Below are 15,878 nucleotides of genomic sequence, written 5' to 3'. Positions count from 1 at the left end.
TCACCCACATACAAAAAATATATATATATACATATATATATATATATATGTGTGTATATGTATATATATGTATATATATTTAAAAAAAAAAAAAAAAACGTATTTTTTTTTTTAAATGTATTTGTTTTTTAAAAATAGGAGAGCAATGATGATGTCAAATCGAATGAACAATACTGAGCTCTCCTGAAAAGAAGAAGAAAAAAACCACCTACTCAAATAACAAAATACTGCAAAACAAATCACAGGCGTGGCCAGTTGGGAGAAGAGTGAGAAGGGTTGGGTTGCCTCCTGGTGTCGCAGGTCTTAAAGGAGATGAGCCTCTATTTCCCCCAATCGGGGAGCAGAACTTTCAGCCACCTTGCTGTCACCTCGTTCTCAAAATGGATGCACCTGTATAGACTTGCAGCAAGATATTACCCCAGCCATAATTCAAGTTTGTCACAAAGACTTTTAATAGCTTTTGGGTGCTTGCTGGACATTAGAGATCATGTGGAATGATTGAGAACTCTGCAAGAGCAGACACGCATGTCATGTGCGATGTGTGATGGGGAGTGAGATTTACTGTAAAATCACAGCAATGTTGTGTTGACTTTTTTTTCTTTCTTTTTTTTAAGATCAGGGTGAAGGCCCACATCTCGTCGGCACCGCACGCCACTGTTGACAAGATGACATGTAATTGGTTCTGCCCAAAACAAAGATATCAGAACATATCACTCCAATCCTAAATGATTTACACTGGCTCCCAGTCAGCTGTAGAATGGATTTCAAAATTCTGCTAATGGTCTATAAATCACAAAATGGTTTTGGTTATGAACAAACTAAAGAAATGCTGATTGAATATAAACCCACTAGGGCTCTGAGATCTGCAGACTTGAGTCAATTAGTGGAATCCAGAGTTCAAAGTAAACAAGGTAAATTTGCATTTAGCTGTTATACTGTAGGGCGGCAAAATGGTTGGTTAGCATGTCCGCTTCCCAGTGCAGAGGACGTGAGATCGAGTCCAGGCTTCGGCCTTCCTGGGTGGAGTTTGCATGTTCTCCCCGTGCTTGCGTGGGTTTTCTCCGGGTACTCCGGTTTCCTCCCACATTCCAAAGCATAGCAGGTGTGATTGTGAGTGTGGGTGGTTGTTCATCTCTGTGTGCTCTGCGATTGGCTGGCAACCATTTCAGGGTGTTGCCCGCCTACTGCCCAAAGCCAGCTGGGATAGGCTCCACAGCCCCCTCCCGCGAACCCTTGTGAGGACAAGCGGTTATGAAAATGGATGGATGGATGGATGGATGGATGTTATGCTGTAGACAAATAGAATAAGCTGCCAACAGAAGTGAAATCGCCCCGAAGTGTAAATGTTTTTAAATCTAGGTTGAAAACTGATCTCCCCAGCAGCAGCAGCAGCAGCAGCAGCAGCAGCAGCAGCAGCAGCAGCAGCAGCAGCAGCAGCAGCAGCAGCAGCAGCAGCAGCAGCAGCAGCATTATTTATCACTACACTTACACAGTTAAAGTATTATTCTTAAAGTTAAAGTACCACTGATTGTCACACCCACCTAAGTGGGGCGAACTTGATCGCTCAGGCAGTGTTCATCAAAAGAGCATTTGTGAAGGCAAACTGTGATGCAAATATTGTTCTGGTTTTATAGTGCAAGCACGGCCGGTCATCTAGTGGAGGGGGCGCCAAATTGCAGGGCACCATCTAGTGGAGGGGGTGCCAAATTGCAGGGGAAAAAAAGATAAAAAACATTTTTCCCCCTCAGGTTCATCTGTAAATGACCATGCTATTATTTTTGTTTTTGCAATTTTGTATTGCAGAATTGCGCTGTTTTACTGTGCTATTATAATATAGTTGATACTTTTATTTTGGAGGATACAGGAAAAGGTCTCATAAACCGATAAGAACTGATTCGGTAACCGACGTACTTAGTAGCGCCGTCTTCCAAGTGCAGAGAAGGCATGTGCGCGTCACAGGAAATCAGAGAAAACTGAAGTTTACAACTAATTCAGTGAAGGATTCTTTAGCACCTGGCGTAGAAGGAAATAAGAATCGTATTGGAGCAATGTTTCATTGTTTAACTTATGTTGCTATATTTCATGTTAATTTTGTAATTTACTGCATAGTAAAACGTTACCGTTTTCGCCCACTGCAGTGTGCTAACGCTCCTTGGTAAATATTTAGAAATGCTCAAGATTCTGTTTTATTGACTAAAAATCTGTATTTCTGTATGGTTTATTTTTGTAAAAGGTATTTATAAAGGCAACAGGCAAAGTTAAAATGTTTATTTACAATATAAATTGTACTCAAAAGATGAATCTGAATCTGAATCTGACCTGCTGCTGCTGTTTACAGTGAAAAGTAGGGGATCGCGCATCATCTCAGAGTGTTAGCGCTATTGATAGATGGATGGCTCGCTTATGTCTATACATCAAAAACGTTTACAATGAAAAGGTCCAAGCCCTCAGGTACTGCATTAAGAAAGCGGCGAAAGGAGGAGGAGGAAAAACGGGGCCAGGGTAGAGAAATGTATGTCAATCAATCAGAATTTTCTATAAAAAAAACATCAAAATAGCATTAATTTTCATCAATTTTTCGAAGTTTCCCATCTATTGTTAACAAAATGGCCGGCCGTCATTGACCTTATTATTTTTATTACTTTTTATATGTATCTTACACAGATATATTGTACATAGTTTGAAAGTAGTTTACACTTTCGCCTAGGGCACCAAATCACTTGTAGTCAATGAAGTGTTTTGTGAATGCAAATGATATTGTAAGACAATTTGGCTATTTTGTTTTTAGGCAACAGTCCTGATAACAGTGAAGATGGCATCACAGGGAGCACAGCATCAGGGGCACCTCTTGGCTACCTTGTTTTCTTGCTGTTTCAAGAATGATCAACCAGAAATCACACACTTCCATGATAATATCTGTAGTGCAGCGTTGGAGCCCACCTTACCAATGCCCCCTCATGAAGAGCTGGACTTGATGTTCACTGAGCTAGTGGTGAGTACAGAAGTGGATGTGTGACCTTCAAATTGATGAAGCTCCTTTATTATGATCTTCTGGCTTCCACCTGTCTTCAAGGATGAACTGGATCTCACAGGGGAGCACAGGGCTGGCATGTTTGCATTGCCAGCAGAGAAAAAATGGAAACTTTACTGGAGTAAGAAGATGGTAAGAAGCTAAGGTCTAAAATTCAAGTCCTTTGCCCTCATGCTGAGCTATAGCATTACTTCACTTCAGTCAACTGGTCTTGTGTCATGTTAATTTTAATGCTGATGATTTGAAAGAATATTACACTAACAATTGTAGGGAGAGCTTGATGAAAAAGTATTTAAGGAAATTACTAATGTCTATCAGTGAATTACTACACTCTCCAATCTCACATATAATAATACACAATTTGTCCATGATCAGAACAGACCATCAATTTGTGCAATGATTAAGTAATCAGTTTAGGAAACTGTCATGGTAATCATTTGTGCACATACTCTTGCATTTTTGACAACACAAGTGGCAAAAGTGGTGTAAAAGATTGGCTAGACAAACAAACAAACAAGATTGATGATCTCTTGATGTTTGTATTCCAGGAAGCAGATGAGAATAAAGGAGCAACCAGTTGGCCAGAGTACTATATTGACCAGCTACGTTCAATGGCCACAGTAAGTACACCTCAGTAGCCCTCTTGTGGCAAAATGTGGTATTCCTCAGGGATCTGTCTTGGGGCCGCTATTATTTTTTACATACATTAATGATTTGTCAAATGCATCCAACCAGTTATCAAAAATCTTGTTCTCAGATTATATTAGTTTGTTTTATTCGCATCAAAACCCTATAACTCTCATCAATGTTGAAAACAAAAAAAATGGTTCAAAATCAATAAACTTCCACTCAATATTAAAACCTTTTAAGCCCTAGCGCCCCCCAATTGGGGGCCTCTCACACTTCAAAGAATTTTTACATGGCCCAAACAGCTCAAACGCCAACTCATTTAAATGATCAAATATAGAAATTGGTATTGCACCACAAGGTAAAATAACTCGGCTCTCCCGCTGTGCTAGTCGTACGTCATGCAAAACACACGTGTTTTTTGTGTGTTGTTTTTTTCACATTTGTGCTGTGTGCCATCTTCATTTACTTTTACCCGTAACATATATATTTACACATCTGAAGAAATCTCACAAGTGTTGCATTTATTATGACACAATAACTATTCAAATCGACCTTGTGGTTGCAGAGATTTCCTCTTTTTATTTTGGGTATATAAAGCCTGACAAACAGCTTAGGGCTTAAGGTTTAATACCTGAAAAATAGCTTAGGGCTTAAAAAGCTACAAAAACACATTTTATTTTATTTGGTCAAGATTATAAAAAATAATCTTGCAAATACTCCTGTACTTATTGATAATAGAAGACCTCTATGATGAATGTAAATTTTGGATCGTGGTTTCCCTTGCCCGGACGCGGGTCACCGGGGCCCCCCTCTGGGGCTCGAAGGCGAGCGTCTGGTGGCCGAGCCTATACCATACCTATACCATATAGGGCCCGGCCGGTCACAGCCCGAAAAGGCAATGTGGGTTCCCCTTCCCATGGGCTCACCACTTGTGGGAAGGGCAAAAGGGGGTCGGGTGCGCAGTGAGTTGGGTGGCAGCCAAAGGCGGGGGCCTTGGCGGTCCAACCCCCGGCTACTGAAGCTAGCTCTGGGGACATGGAATGTCACCTCTCAGGGAGGGAAGGAGCCCGAGCTGGTGTGTGAGGCTGAGAAGTTCTGACTAGATATAGTTGGACTCGCCTCCACACACAGCTTGGGTTCTGGTACCAATCCTCTCGAGAGGGGCTGGACTCTCTTCCACACTGGAGTTGCCCACGGTGAGAGGCGCAGAGCAGGTGTGGGCATACTCATTGCCCCCCGGCTAGGGGCCTGTACGTTGGGGTTTACCCTGGTGAACGAGAGGGTAGCCTCCCTCCGCCTTCGCGTGGGGGGACTGACTGTTGTTTGTCCTTATGCACCGAACAGCAGCAAGAGTACCCACCATTTCTGTAGTCCTTGGAGGGACTTCAACGCTCACGTGGCTAATGACAGTGAGACCTGGTGGAGCGTGATTTGGAGGAACGGCCCCCCCGATCAGAACCCGAGCTGTCTTTTGTTATTGGACTTCTGTGCTCACCACGCATTGGCCATAACAAACACCATGTTCAAACACAAGGGTGTCCATATGTGCACTTGGATCCAGAAAACCCTAGGCCGTAGTTTGATGATCGACTTTGTAGTCGTGTCATCAGATTTGCGGCCGCATGTGTTGGACACTTGGGTTAGGAGAGGGGCGAAGCTGTCAACTGATCACCACCTGGTGGTGTGTTGGCTCCGATGGCGGGGTAAGATGCTGGTCCGACCGGGCAGACCCAAACGTATTATGAGGGTCTGTTGGGAACGTCTGGCAGAATCCCCTGTCAGAAAGAGTTTCAACACCCACCTCCGGCAGAACTTCTCCCTTATCCCGAGGGAAGCGGGGGACATTGAGTCAGAGTGGACCATGGTCTGCACTTCCATTGTTGAGGCGGCCGATCAGAGCTGTAGCCATAAGGTGGTTGGTGCCTGTCGTGGTGGCAATCCTCGAACCCTCTGGTGGACAGTAAGGGTTGCCGTCAAGCTGAAGAAGGAGTCCTATTGGGCCTTTTTGGCCTGTGGGACTCCGGAGGCTGCTGCCAGGTACCGGCTGGCCAAGCGGAATGCAGCTTTGGCAGTCGCTGAGGCAAAAACTCGGACAAGGGAGGATTTCGGTGAGGCCATGGAAAACGACTTCCGGATGGCTTCGAAGAAATTCTGGTCCACCATCCGGCGTCTCAGGAGAGGAAATCAGTGCGCCATTAACACTGTGTATAGTGGAGATGGGGTGCTGCTGACCTCGACTCGGGACGTCGTGAATCGGTGGGGAGAATACTTCGAAGACCTCCTCAATTCCACCGACACGTCTTCCTTTGAGGAAACAGGGTCTGGGGACTCTGAGGTGGACTCCCCTATCTCTGGGGTCGAAGTCACTGAGGTGGTTGGAAAGCTCCTCGGTGGCAGGGCCCCGGGGTCAATGAGATCCGCCCGGAGTTCCTAAGGGCTCTGGATGTTGTGGGGCTTTCATGGTTGGCACGTCTCTACAACATCGTGTGGACATAGGGGACAGTGCCTCTGGATTGGCAGACCGGGGTGGTGGTCCCCCTTTTTAAGAAGGGGGCCCGGAGGGTGTGTTCAAACTATAGAGGGATCACACTCCTTAGCCTCCCTGGTAAGGTCTATTCAGGGGTGCTGGAGAGGAGGGTCTGTCGGGAAGTAGAATCTTGGATTCAGGAGGATCAGTGTGGTTTTCGTCCCAGCCGTGGAACAGTGGACCAGCTCTACACCATCAGCAGGGTCCTTGAGGGTGCATGGGAGTTCGCCCAACCAGTCCACATGTGCTTTGTAGACTTATAGAAGGCATTTGAACGTGTCCTTCGGGAAGTCCTGTGGGGGGTGCTTCGGGAGTATGGGTTACCGATCCCCCTGATACGGGCTGTTTGGTCCCTGTACGACCGGTATCAGAGTTTGGTCCGCATTGCCGGCAGTAAGTCGAATTCATTTTCAGTGAGGGTTGGACTCCACCAAGGTTGCCCTTTGTCACCGATTCATTTTCATAACTTTTATGGACAGATTTTCTAGGCGCAGCCGAGTCATTGAGGGGGTCTGGTTTGGTGGCCTCAACATTGCATCTCTGCTTTTTGCAGATAATGTGGTGCTGTTGGCTTCTTCAAGCCGTGATCTCCAACTCTCACTGGAGCAGTTCACGGCCGAATGTGAAGCAGTTGGAATGAAAATCAGCACCTCCAAATCCGAGACCATGGTCCTCAGTCGGAAAAGCGTGGAGTGCCCTCTATGAGATCCTTCCCCAAGTGGAGGAGTTCAAGTATCTTGGGGTCTTGTTCACGAGTGAGAGTAGGTTGGAACGGAAGATCGACAGGCGGATCGGTGCAGCGTCTGCAGTGATGCGGACTCTGTATCGGTTCGTTGTGGTAAAGAAGGAGCTAAGCCAAAAGGCAAAGCTCTCGATTTACCGGTCGATATACGTTCCTACCCTCACCTATGGTCAAGAGCTGTGGGTCGTGACCAAAAGAACAAGATCCCGGATACAAGCGGCCAAAATGAGTTTCCTCCGCAGGGTATCCGGGCTCTCCCTTAGAGATAGGGTGAGAAGCTCGGTCATCTGGGAGGGACTCAGTGTCGAGCCACTACTCCTCCGCGTTGAGAGGAACCAGTTGACGTGGCTCGGGCATCCTCCTGGACGCCCCACCAGAGAGGCCCCAGGGATGACGCAGGACATGCTGGAGAGACTATGTCTCTCGGCTGGCCTGGGAATGCCTTGGGATCCTGTCGGAGGAGCTGGCTGAAGTGGCTGGGGGGATGGAAGTCTGGGCTTCCCTGCTAAAGCTGCTGCCCCCGCGACCTGACCCCGGATAAGCAGTAGATGATGATGGATGGATGGATGGAGTATTGATAATATGCCAATAACAAAAGTCAAATCAACTCACTTTCTTGGTGTACTTATCGATGAAAACATGACTTGAAAATATAAAATTTCACTTATTACATAAAAAATTGCCCAAAATATTGGAATATTGGGAAATGGACTACAGTATATGCCATGGAGAAGCGGGACTTCCAACTTCCGGGTTTTCACCTATCAACTTTGTTTCCGTTTTCGATTTGCGACATGTGGGCAGAGTCTTGCGCCTTTGTGCCCCTCGGTTGCGCGTTCCCGTCGACGGGGGCAGTGTCTGTCTCAGTGTCTGAAGCATTTCAGATAGCTGGGACGCCCTCCCGCTGATGAGCGGGAGCGTGCAATTTGGGGGCGCAGGGGTGGGGGTGCGAGTGTTGGAACGCGGCCAGCAGTGGCCAGAAACGGCGCTGATGTGTAAAACCCGAAAATCGGAAGTCCGTGGCGTCTATCCCATTCTCCGCCTGCTAAAGCGTGCAGTAAGAATTTTTACTTGCTCTGCACACAGGAGCCATTCTTTACCACTATTCCACAAACTTGGCATACTTAATGACAAATCAACAAACTAGATCCAGTCCAGGTTGCTCAATTTGTGTATGTTTCATTGAACAGAACACTCCTTTCCTTTTTTAATCAATTTGTTATTACAAATAATCAAATTCACAGCTATCCCACACAAACAGCTCTTCAGCTTTGTCCACCCCAATCTCGGATCACTTCATCCAAATTGAGAATAACATACAGAGAGGCGCCTTAATATGGAATTCTCTTCCTTCTCACCTGATAAAACTTTCCTCAAGAGCATTTAAGAAGTCTCTAAAAAAAAACATTGCTGAACATTGTACTTTCTGAATTTTTTTGCATTTGTTTCCTATCTTATGTTTGTTTGCTCTGACTGCTCCTAAAAACTGACCAAAGGGAGCCCTACTAGTCAAGCCCCTTGAGGGTTTTTTGGGGTTTCCCTGGCATGACTCTGTTGGTTTTTTGTTTTGTTCTTTAACCCAAATGTGTTACAAGTACATTTGTATTTGTTGTTTGTAAGTAAATAAATAAAATTATATATATATATATATATATATATATATATATATATATATATATATATATATATATATACATACATATATATATATATATATATATATATATATATATATATATATATATATATATATATATATATATCAGTGGCAAGGGAAGCTCAGCTTCCCCTAAATGCCCCTCCCCCCGAAAAAAATAAAGTAAGGTAATAAGCACTGCTGTGTGTACAGTTTATCTGCTATAATACCGTCATCTTTTGACACAACTTCTCTCTAATTCATCCCTGCAGTTTAATGGTGCATTTATTTATTTATTTATTTACACTGCTTCGTAGAGTTATTCCACTGTGCAAAACTGGACAGTCATTGGATAAATGCTGGGCCTATGTCGTGTTGTGCTCCTATGCATTTTGTTGAAACCGTCAAAACATTTTACTTTTCTTTATGTGACCAAATGCGTTTGAGACATAACATCCATAAACTTACTTGTCACAGACTACACCAAATGGCAAATAATCGTTTAGTTCACACAATTATTCAATAAAATTTCCTACTGTGGTAATATGACTTAATTTAAACAAGAAATGATTGATATTATTGATATTTATATCATAGAAGGGCTTCTAAAATAGTTTTCATTTTTGTTTTGTCATATCAGAGAAAGACCCTGCTTGTTTTGGAGGAAGAAGATAATCAGGGAAGACAAATTGTCGTAGAAGGGCTTAAGACAGCGCTGAGGACACAACCTATGAGGTACATCATGTTATTTGTGACAGTCCATTGAATGTACAGTATGTATTTTTTGAAGTAGTTTTTTGTGACTGAATTACACACACACACACGTTTGTTTTACTAACTTTGTGGGGCCATCTCATTGACATAATGCATTTCCTGGCCCCTTCCCCTAACCCCAACCATCAAAAATGATTGCCTACCCCAATTCCTTACCCTAACCTCTCAGTAAAAAATGTCTTGGAGTTTGACCTCATTCTCGGAGTTCAAACCAAGCAAAGCTGAACGTCCCTTGAACCGGTAGCTGAGTGAAGCCGAGCGATGCCGAATGCTCACGTCGCGGTAGTGGAGAGGAAGCGCTGTTCATTTCCAGTCAGAGCGAGTGAATACTCCCCAAGGTGCTCCATACATTCGCGTGTCCATTTGGATTTTTTCAAGACAATTTTCTTTGTTATTTTAGCTGTTGACAAAAACATCCGTCCGTCCGTCCGTCTTCTTCCGCTTATCCGGGGTCGGGTCGCGGGGGCAGCAGCTTTAGCAGGGAAGCCCAGACTTCCCTCTCCCCAGCCACTTCAGCCAGCTCATCCGACGGGACCCCAAGGCGTTCCCAGGACAGCCGAGAGACATAGTCTCTCCAGCGTGTCCTGGGTCGTCCCCGGGGCCTCCTGCCGGTAGGACATGCCCGGAACACCTCCCCAGGGAGGCGTCCAGGAGGCATCCGAACCAGATGCCCGAGCCACCTCAACTGGTTCCTCTCAACGTGGAGGAGCAGCGACTCGACGCTGAGTCCCTCTCGGATGACCGAGCTTCTCACCCTATCTCTAAGGGAGAGCCCGGCTACCCTGCGGAGGAAACTCATTTCGGCCGCTTGTATCCGGGATCTTGTTCTTTCAGTCAAGACCCACAGCTAGTGACAATAGGTGAGGGTAGGAACGTAGATCGACCGGTAAATCGAGAGCTTTGCCTTTCGGCTCAGCTCCTTCTTCACCACAACGGACCGATACAGCGTCCGCATCACTGCAGACGCTGCACCGATCCGCCTGTCGATCTCCCGCTATAACCTACCCTCACTCGTGAACAAGACCCCAAGATACTTGAACTCCTCCACTTGGGGCAGGACCTCCTCCCCGACCCGGAGAGGGCACTCCACCCTTTTTCAACTGAGGACCATGGTCTCGGATTTGGAGGTGCTGATCCTCATCCCAACCGCTTCACACTCGGCTGCGAACCGCTCCAGTGAGAGCTGGAGGTCACGGCTTGAAGAAGCCAACAGCACCACATCATCTGCAAAAAGCAGAGATGCAATGCTGAGGCCACCAAACCGGACCCCCTCAACGCCTCGGCTACGCCTAGAAATTCTGTCCATAAAAGTTATGAACAGAATCGGTGACAAAGGGCAACCTTGGCGGAGTCCAACCCTCACCGGAAACAAATTCGACTTACTGCCGGCAATGCGGACCAGACTCTGACATCGGTCGTACAGGGACCGAATAGCCCGTATCAGGGGGCTCGGTAACCCATACTCCCGAAGCACCCCCCACAGAACTCCCCGAGGGACACGGTCAAACGCCTTCTCCAAGTTCACAAAGCACATGTGGACTGGTTGGGCGAATTCCTATGCACCCTCGAGGACCCTGCTGAGGGTGTAGAGCTGGTCCACTGTTCCACGGCCGGGACGAAAACCACACTGCTCCTCCTGGATCTGAGATTCGACCTCCCGACGGACCCTCCTCTCCAGCACCCCTGAACAGACCTTACCTGGGAGGCTGAGGAGTGTGATCCCTCTAAAGTTGGAACACACCCTCCGGTCCCCCTTCTTAAAAAGGGGAACCACCACCCCGGTCTGCCAATCCAGATGCACCATCCCCGATGTCCACGCGATGCTGCAGAGACGTGTCAACCACGACAGCCCCACAACATCCAGAGCCTTTAGGAACTCCGGGCGGATCTCATCCACCCCCGAGGCCCTGCCACCGAGAAGCTTTCCAACCACCTCGGCGACTTCGACCCCAGAGATAGGGGAGCCCACCTCAGAGTCCCCAGACCCTGCTTCCTCAAAGGAAGGCGTGTTGGTGGAATTGAGGAGTTCTTCGAAGTACTCTCCCCACCGGTTCACGACGTTCTGAGTCGAGGTCAACAGCACTCCGTCTCCACTATACACAGTGTTAACGGTGCACTGCTTTCCTCTCCTGAGACGCCGGATGGTGGACCAGAATTTCCTCGAAGCCGTCCGGAAGTCGTTTTCCATGGCCTCACCGAACTCCTCCCATGCCCGAGTTTTTGCCTCAGCGACCGCCATAGCCGCATTCCGCTTGGCCAGCCGGTACCCGTCAGCAGCCTCCGGAGTCCCACAGGCCAAAAAGGCCCGATAGGACTCCTTCTTCAGCTTGACGGCATCCCTTACCGCTGGTGTCCACCAGCGGGTTCGAGGATTGCCGCCACGACAGGCACCAACCACCTTACGGCCACAGCTCCGATCGGCCGCCTCAACAATTGAAGCGCGGATTTGAATGTTTGACAAAAACATACTCAGGATAAAATCATATAATCAATAATTCAAATGCAGACTCTCAGCTGTAATTTGAGAGTATTTGCATCCAAATTGGAGCAAGAGTTAAGGAATTACATCTCTTTAATGTGTAGCTCTTTTTAAGGGACCAAAAGTATTTGGACAATTGACTTAGAAGGCTGGAAAAAAAAGGCTGCATGGGTTCTTCCCTCATTAACCTGTCATCAATTACGTAGTTAAAAGGTCTGGAGTTGATTCTAGGTGTTGCGTTTGCATTTGGAACACACAACATGCTGTTAAAGGAGCTCTCAATAGGGGTGAAAACAGATCATCCTGAGGCTGAAATAAAGAAGAAGAAAACCATCAGATAGAGAGCAGAAATGTTAAGAACGGCCAAATCAACAGCTACATTGTGAAAAAAACAAAGTGCACTGGTGAGCTTGTGAACTCAAAAAAGCCTGGACATCCATAAAAGACAACAGTGGTGGATGATCGCAGAATCCTTTCCATGGTGAAGAACAACCCCTTCACAACATCCACTCAAGTGAGGAACACTCTCCAGGAAGTAGGTACAGTATATAAATATCTAAGTCTACCATAAAGAGAAGATGGTACGAGAGTAAATACCAAGGATTCACCACAAGGATTGGCAAACTGGGGTGGTGGTCCCCCATTTTAAGAAGGGGGACCGGAGGGTGTGTTCCAACTATAGAGTGATTGCACTCCTCAGTCACACTTGGTAAGGACCGAGTGTGCCCACTCCTGCTGTAGGGGGTAATTCGGGAGTACGGGGTACTGAGCCCTGTACAACCTGTGTCAAAATTTGATCCACATTGCTGGCAGTAAGTCTGATTTGTTTCTAGTGCGAGTTGGACTCATCTTTAAAGGTCCCTAGCCTCTCGAAGGACTCAATAATTGTTCCAGGGCCAAAAAAGACATGACACAATCTCTTAATAACTTCAGACCTGTAGCACTTACTTACCTGTCTGGTCAGGAAGGTCTTTGAAAAAATATTAAAGATGAGATTATGGGTTTGATACAGGACAAATTGTATCCATTCCAATTTGCTAATAGGGCTGATAGGGGAGTTAAGGATGCTGTATACACCTTTTGAATAATGCACAAGGCAATTTGGATGGTGTGAGCAATTTTGTGTGTTTGCTTTATATTGATTTATCTTCTGATTTTAATAGCATACAACATTTTAGTAGATCGGCTCTCCAACACCTATAAAATTGTGTTGGCTGATGGATTTCTTAACAGATAGACGGCATAAAGTGGGAGTTAATGGTGTTTTATCTTCCACTGGCTCGCACCGCTTTTAATTGGTTTATATACAAATGAGTGTCTGAGTCATCGAAAGGATATATTCTTAGTCAAATATGCAGATGATTCTCTTATTTTGTCACTTTTAAATGATGATAATTCTGATTATGGTCATGTGGTCCGTACTTTTAGCGATTGGTGTGGTCGTTCCATCTTAGAAATCAATGTGTCTAAAAAAAATAACAACAGATAATTGCTTTTAGAAGGAAGTCTCCCCTTCTCCCTCCTCCTCTCCTTATCTATGGTCATCAGCCTATGGAGATAGTTAAAAATTATAAATACCTGGAGATTATTCTTGATGACAAGTGAAGGAAATTACCATTAATTGTAATTGTTTGCGTGTTCAAATAATTGCAAGATGAGATTCTGGTGGAGAGGGTCCTTGCAAGGTTGGTTTATTACAGAGATCTCTGGTCACAAAGTTAGACATCACCCAAGCAGTGTCATCCAATGTGTGTGTCTTCTTTTGCCCACATAGCCTCTTTATTCAAAACATGAGGAAACGCCTCTGTCATCCCGTGACGCACAGAATGAGTTTGCATTTTCCTAGTAAACTAGATTGTCCTTGAACTTTTGACAACCAGATTTCTAATGAACAGCAACTAGACTTCTTAGATAAACATAGAAACATTTTAACTTTCTCATTTCTGGGAAAACAGTAGAAAAGATAGCAAGAATGTCAAAAGCATTACTCACACAGGTTATATCAGGTCAACATAATTACACCTTCATCAACACATCTATAATGAAATATAAAACAGGTAAAATGTAAAATAAAACAATAAAAATGTTAATAATGTCAACAATCCTTCAATTGGGCTCGAAAGAGCCCAAAAATTAAGCATGTAAACATTTTTACAAAAAGATTCCAGCGGGATCTGCATTGGATGTCGCAGTAGGTGGGAGTGGAGAAGCAACAGACTCAACCATCATATTGTATAAAATTGCAGAAATCAAAGTTTTATAGCGGCCAAAAACATCCATCCAAGTATCCCATATTGAAGTATCTATACCAGAATGTTCTTTCATCTTTCTATTGAGTGTCCGGAGTCCTTCAATTGCAATACTTAAACTTCCATCCGGTGCAGTATTGTTAGGAATAAAAGTACAACACTGATCTCCAAACATTGCGCAAACTCCGCCCTTTTCTGCCAGTAACATGTCTAGTGCAATTCGATTTTGGAATGTCATCAAAGATGTAGCAGCTAACTGGCCGTGCACAGCCTCAAAACCAGATTGAGTCCAATTTCCTAGTCTTTGTACATTATAATGCACATAATTAATTGTATCTACGTTTTTTTTAATGGTGCACCACCAACAAATTAGCAATTCAAACCCTGAGAGTACTTGATCAGCCAATTTGTACTCATCTGGTACACCCCGTGGTACCCCAATTGCATCAATGTAGGTGGGAACATTTTGCTCTTGCCAAGAAGACCGTTTGAATCTCTGAAAAGGAGAAGATTGTGGTTCCCATGAATCAATTATTTGTAAAAGGTTATCAACAGAGGTGGGGAAAAGTTGTACTGGCAGAAGGAGGGTGATGAGAGCACAATATCCTCTTACATTCAAAGGTAACTTGTCAAATATTTGATTATGACCACACCACCACCAAATGTCAGCTCTAGATTGAGGTTGGAACTTTTGTCCGACATCTATTGCTGAAATGGAGCGGGTGATGTGATTTAGTTCTCCCAATTGTTCTCCAGTACCTGTCAATTTAATACATGAAAAATTACCATGCGCAACTTCATTTGAAAATACTGGTTTAGTTGTCTGCCAATTTACGAGTGGGTACACCTTATCCCATTGAGAGCATTTGGCATTGGGGACAGTTTTATTCATAAGTTCCATTACACAGTGATCCTCTATTTTAGCAGGGATTACTCGCAATAAAGGTCGTGGTCCTACACATACCACACAATCTTTACCAGAGGCACGCGCTGCTTCGTTCGCCAGCAGTAGCCAATTGTTACTGCTGTCGGACACTCCTGTCGTAACACGAAACCACTCTCTTACACCATCAGTCGGTACACTTACAGCCTCTACCCCGGTCTCCATCGTGTATTTAGTCATTTTTGGTTGTTCTAACTTACTCATTGTCTTATTTACACAAACTAAAATAGGAAAATAGGGGTCAGTTCCAGAGGACCATGCCCATAACAATAACCCAAAACAAGAGTTGTTATATAGAGTTACATTAGGCGGCCGTATATTTCCATTGGGAAGAGAAAAGTTCAATTCGAGTTGGCCTCCCACTTTACGCAATGTTACCCTTTTGCTAAAGAAAATAGCCTCCTCGCTCGTTCCCGGTAGCCAATATTGTCCGCTTTGGGTGGTTATAAAAGCACTCCAGTCTCGCCGCAAAACATTTCCTGTCAAATACCACCAATATGTCACCCAGTCCCCTCCCGTGATCTTCTGGCCACTTCTAAATCCCTTCAATGATGTAATGGGCATTTTGACAGAGGTGTTCGTGTTTGGGGCAACTGTCACAGCAATTGAGTCATCATAAGTCCAGGATATGATCCAGGGAATGTGTGGAGGGGCAATGTCTCGCTTAACACGAAGTGTTGTAGTTACGTTCAAAGTTGTAGCGAGGGGATCCCAGAAATACCAGATTGGCATAACAGTCAATATGAGAAAGAGTGTCATGATGTAACCGCAATTGAAGACGCAATTGAAGACGTGTTGTCGCTTGGACGCCATCTCGAGGTGAAGTTCTTTGTAGAATGAGAAAGGCGTTTGTCAGTTCTGTTATGT

General features: G+C 45.1%; 1 protein-coding gene across 3 annotated transcripts in view; it reads left to right on the top strand.

Annotated features, from left to right (window-relative positions):
• Positions 1-15,878, top strand: part of LOC144044373 (disheveled-associated activator of morphogenesis 1-like) — a 143,239-nt gene that overhangs the window by 11,859 nt on the left and 115,502 nt on the right. For all 3 annotated transcript variants that reach the window (XR_013291274.1, XM_077558900.1, XM_077558778.1), the window contains exons 2-5: positions 2,789-2,992; positions 3,074-3,163; positions 3,580-3,651; positions 9,207-9,301. Coding sequence is in view for 2 of the 3 variants with exons in the window: in XM_077558900.1 (XP_077415026.1) it covers positions 2,813-2,992; positions 3,074-3,163; positions 3,580-3,651; positions 9,207-9,301 (437 nt within the window). In the remaining variant the exon portion in view is untranslated. The remainder of the gene's footprint in view (positions 1-2,788; positions 2,993-3,073; positions 3,164-3,579; positions 3,652-9,206; positions 9,302-15,878) is intronic.

Source organism: Vanacampus margaritifer, chromosome 1 (genome assembly GCF_051991255.1).
Source record: "Vanacampus margaritifer isolate UIUO_Vmar chromosome 1, RoL_Vmar_1.0, whole genome shotgun sequence".
Classification (NCBI taxonomy): Eukaryota; Metazoa; Chordata; class Actinopteri; order Syngnathiformes; family Syngnathidae; genus Vanacampus; species Vanacampus margaritifer.
Note: the sequence above shows the minus strand (reverse complement) of the source record. Positions and strands in the feature narration are given on the sequence as shown.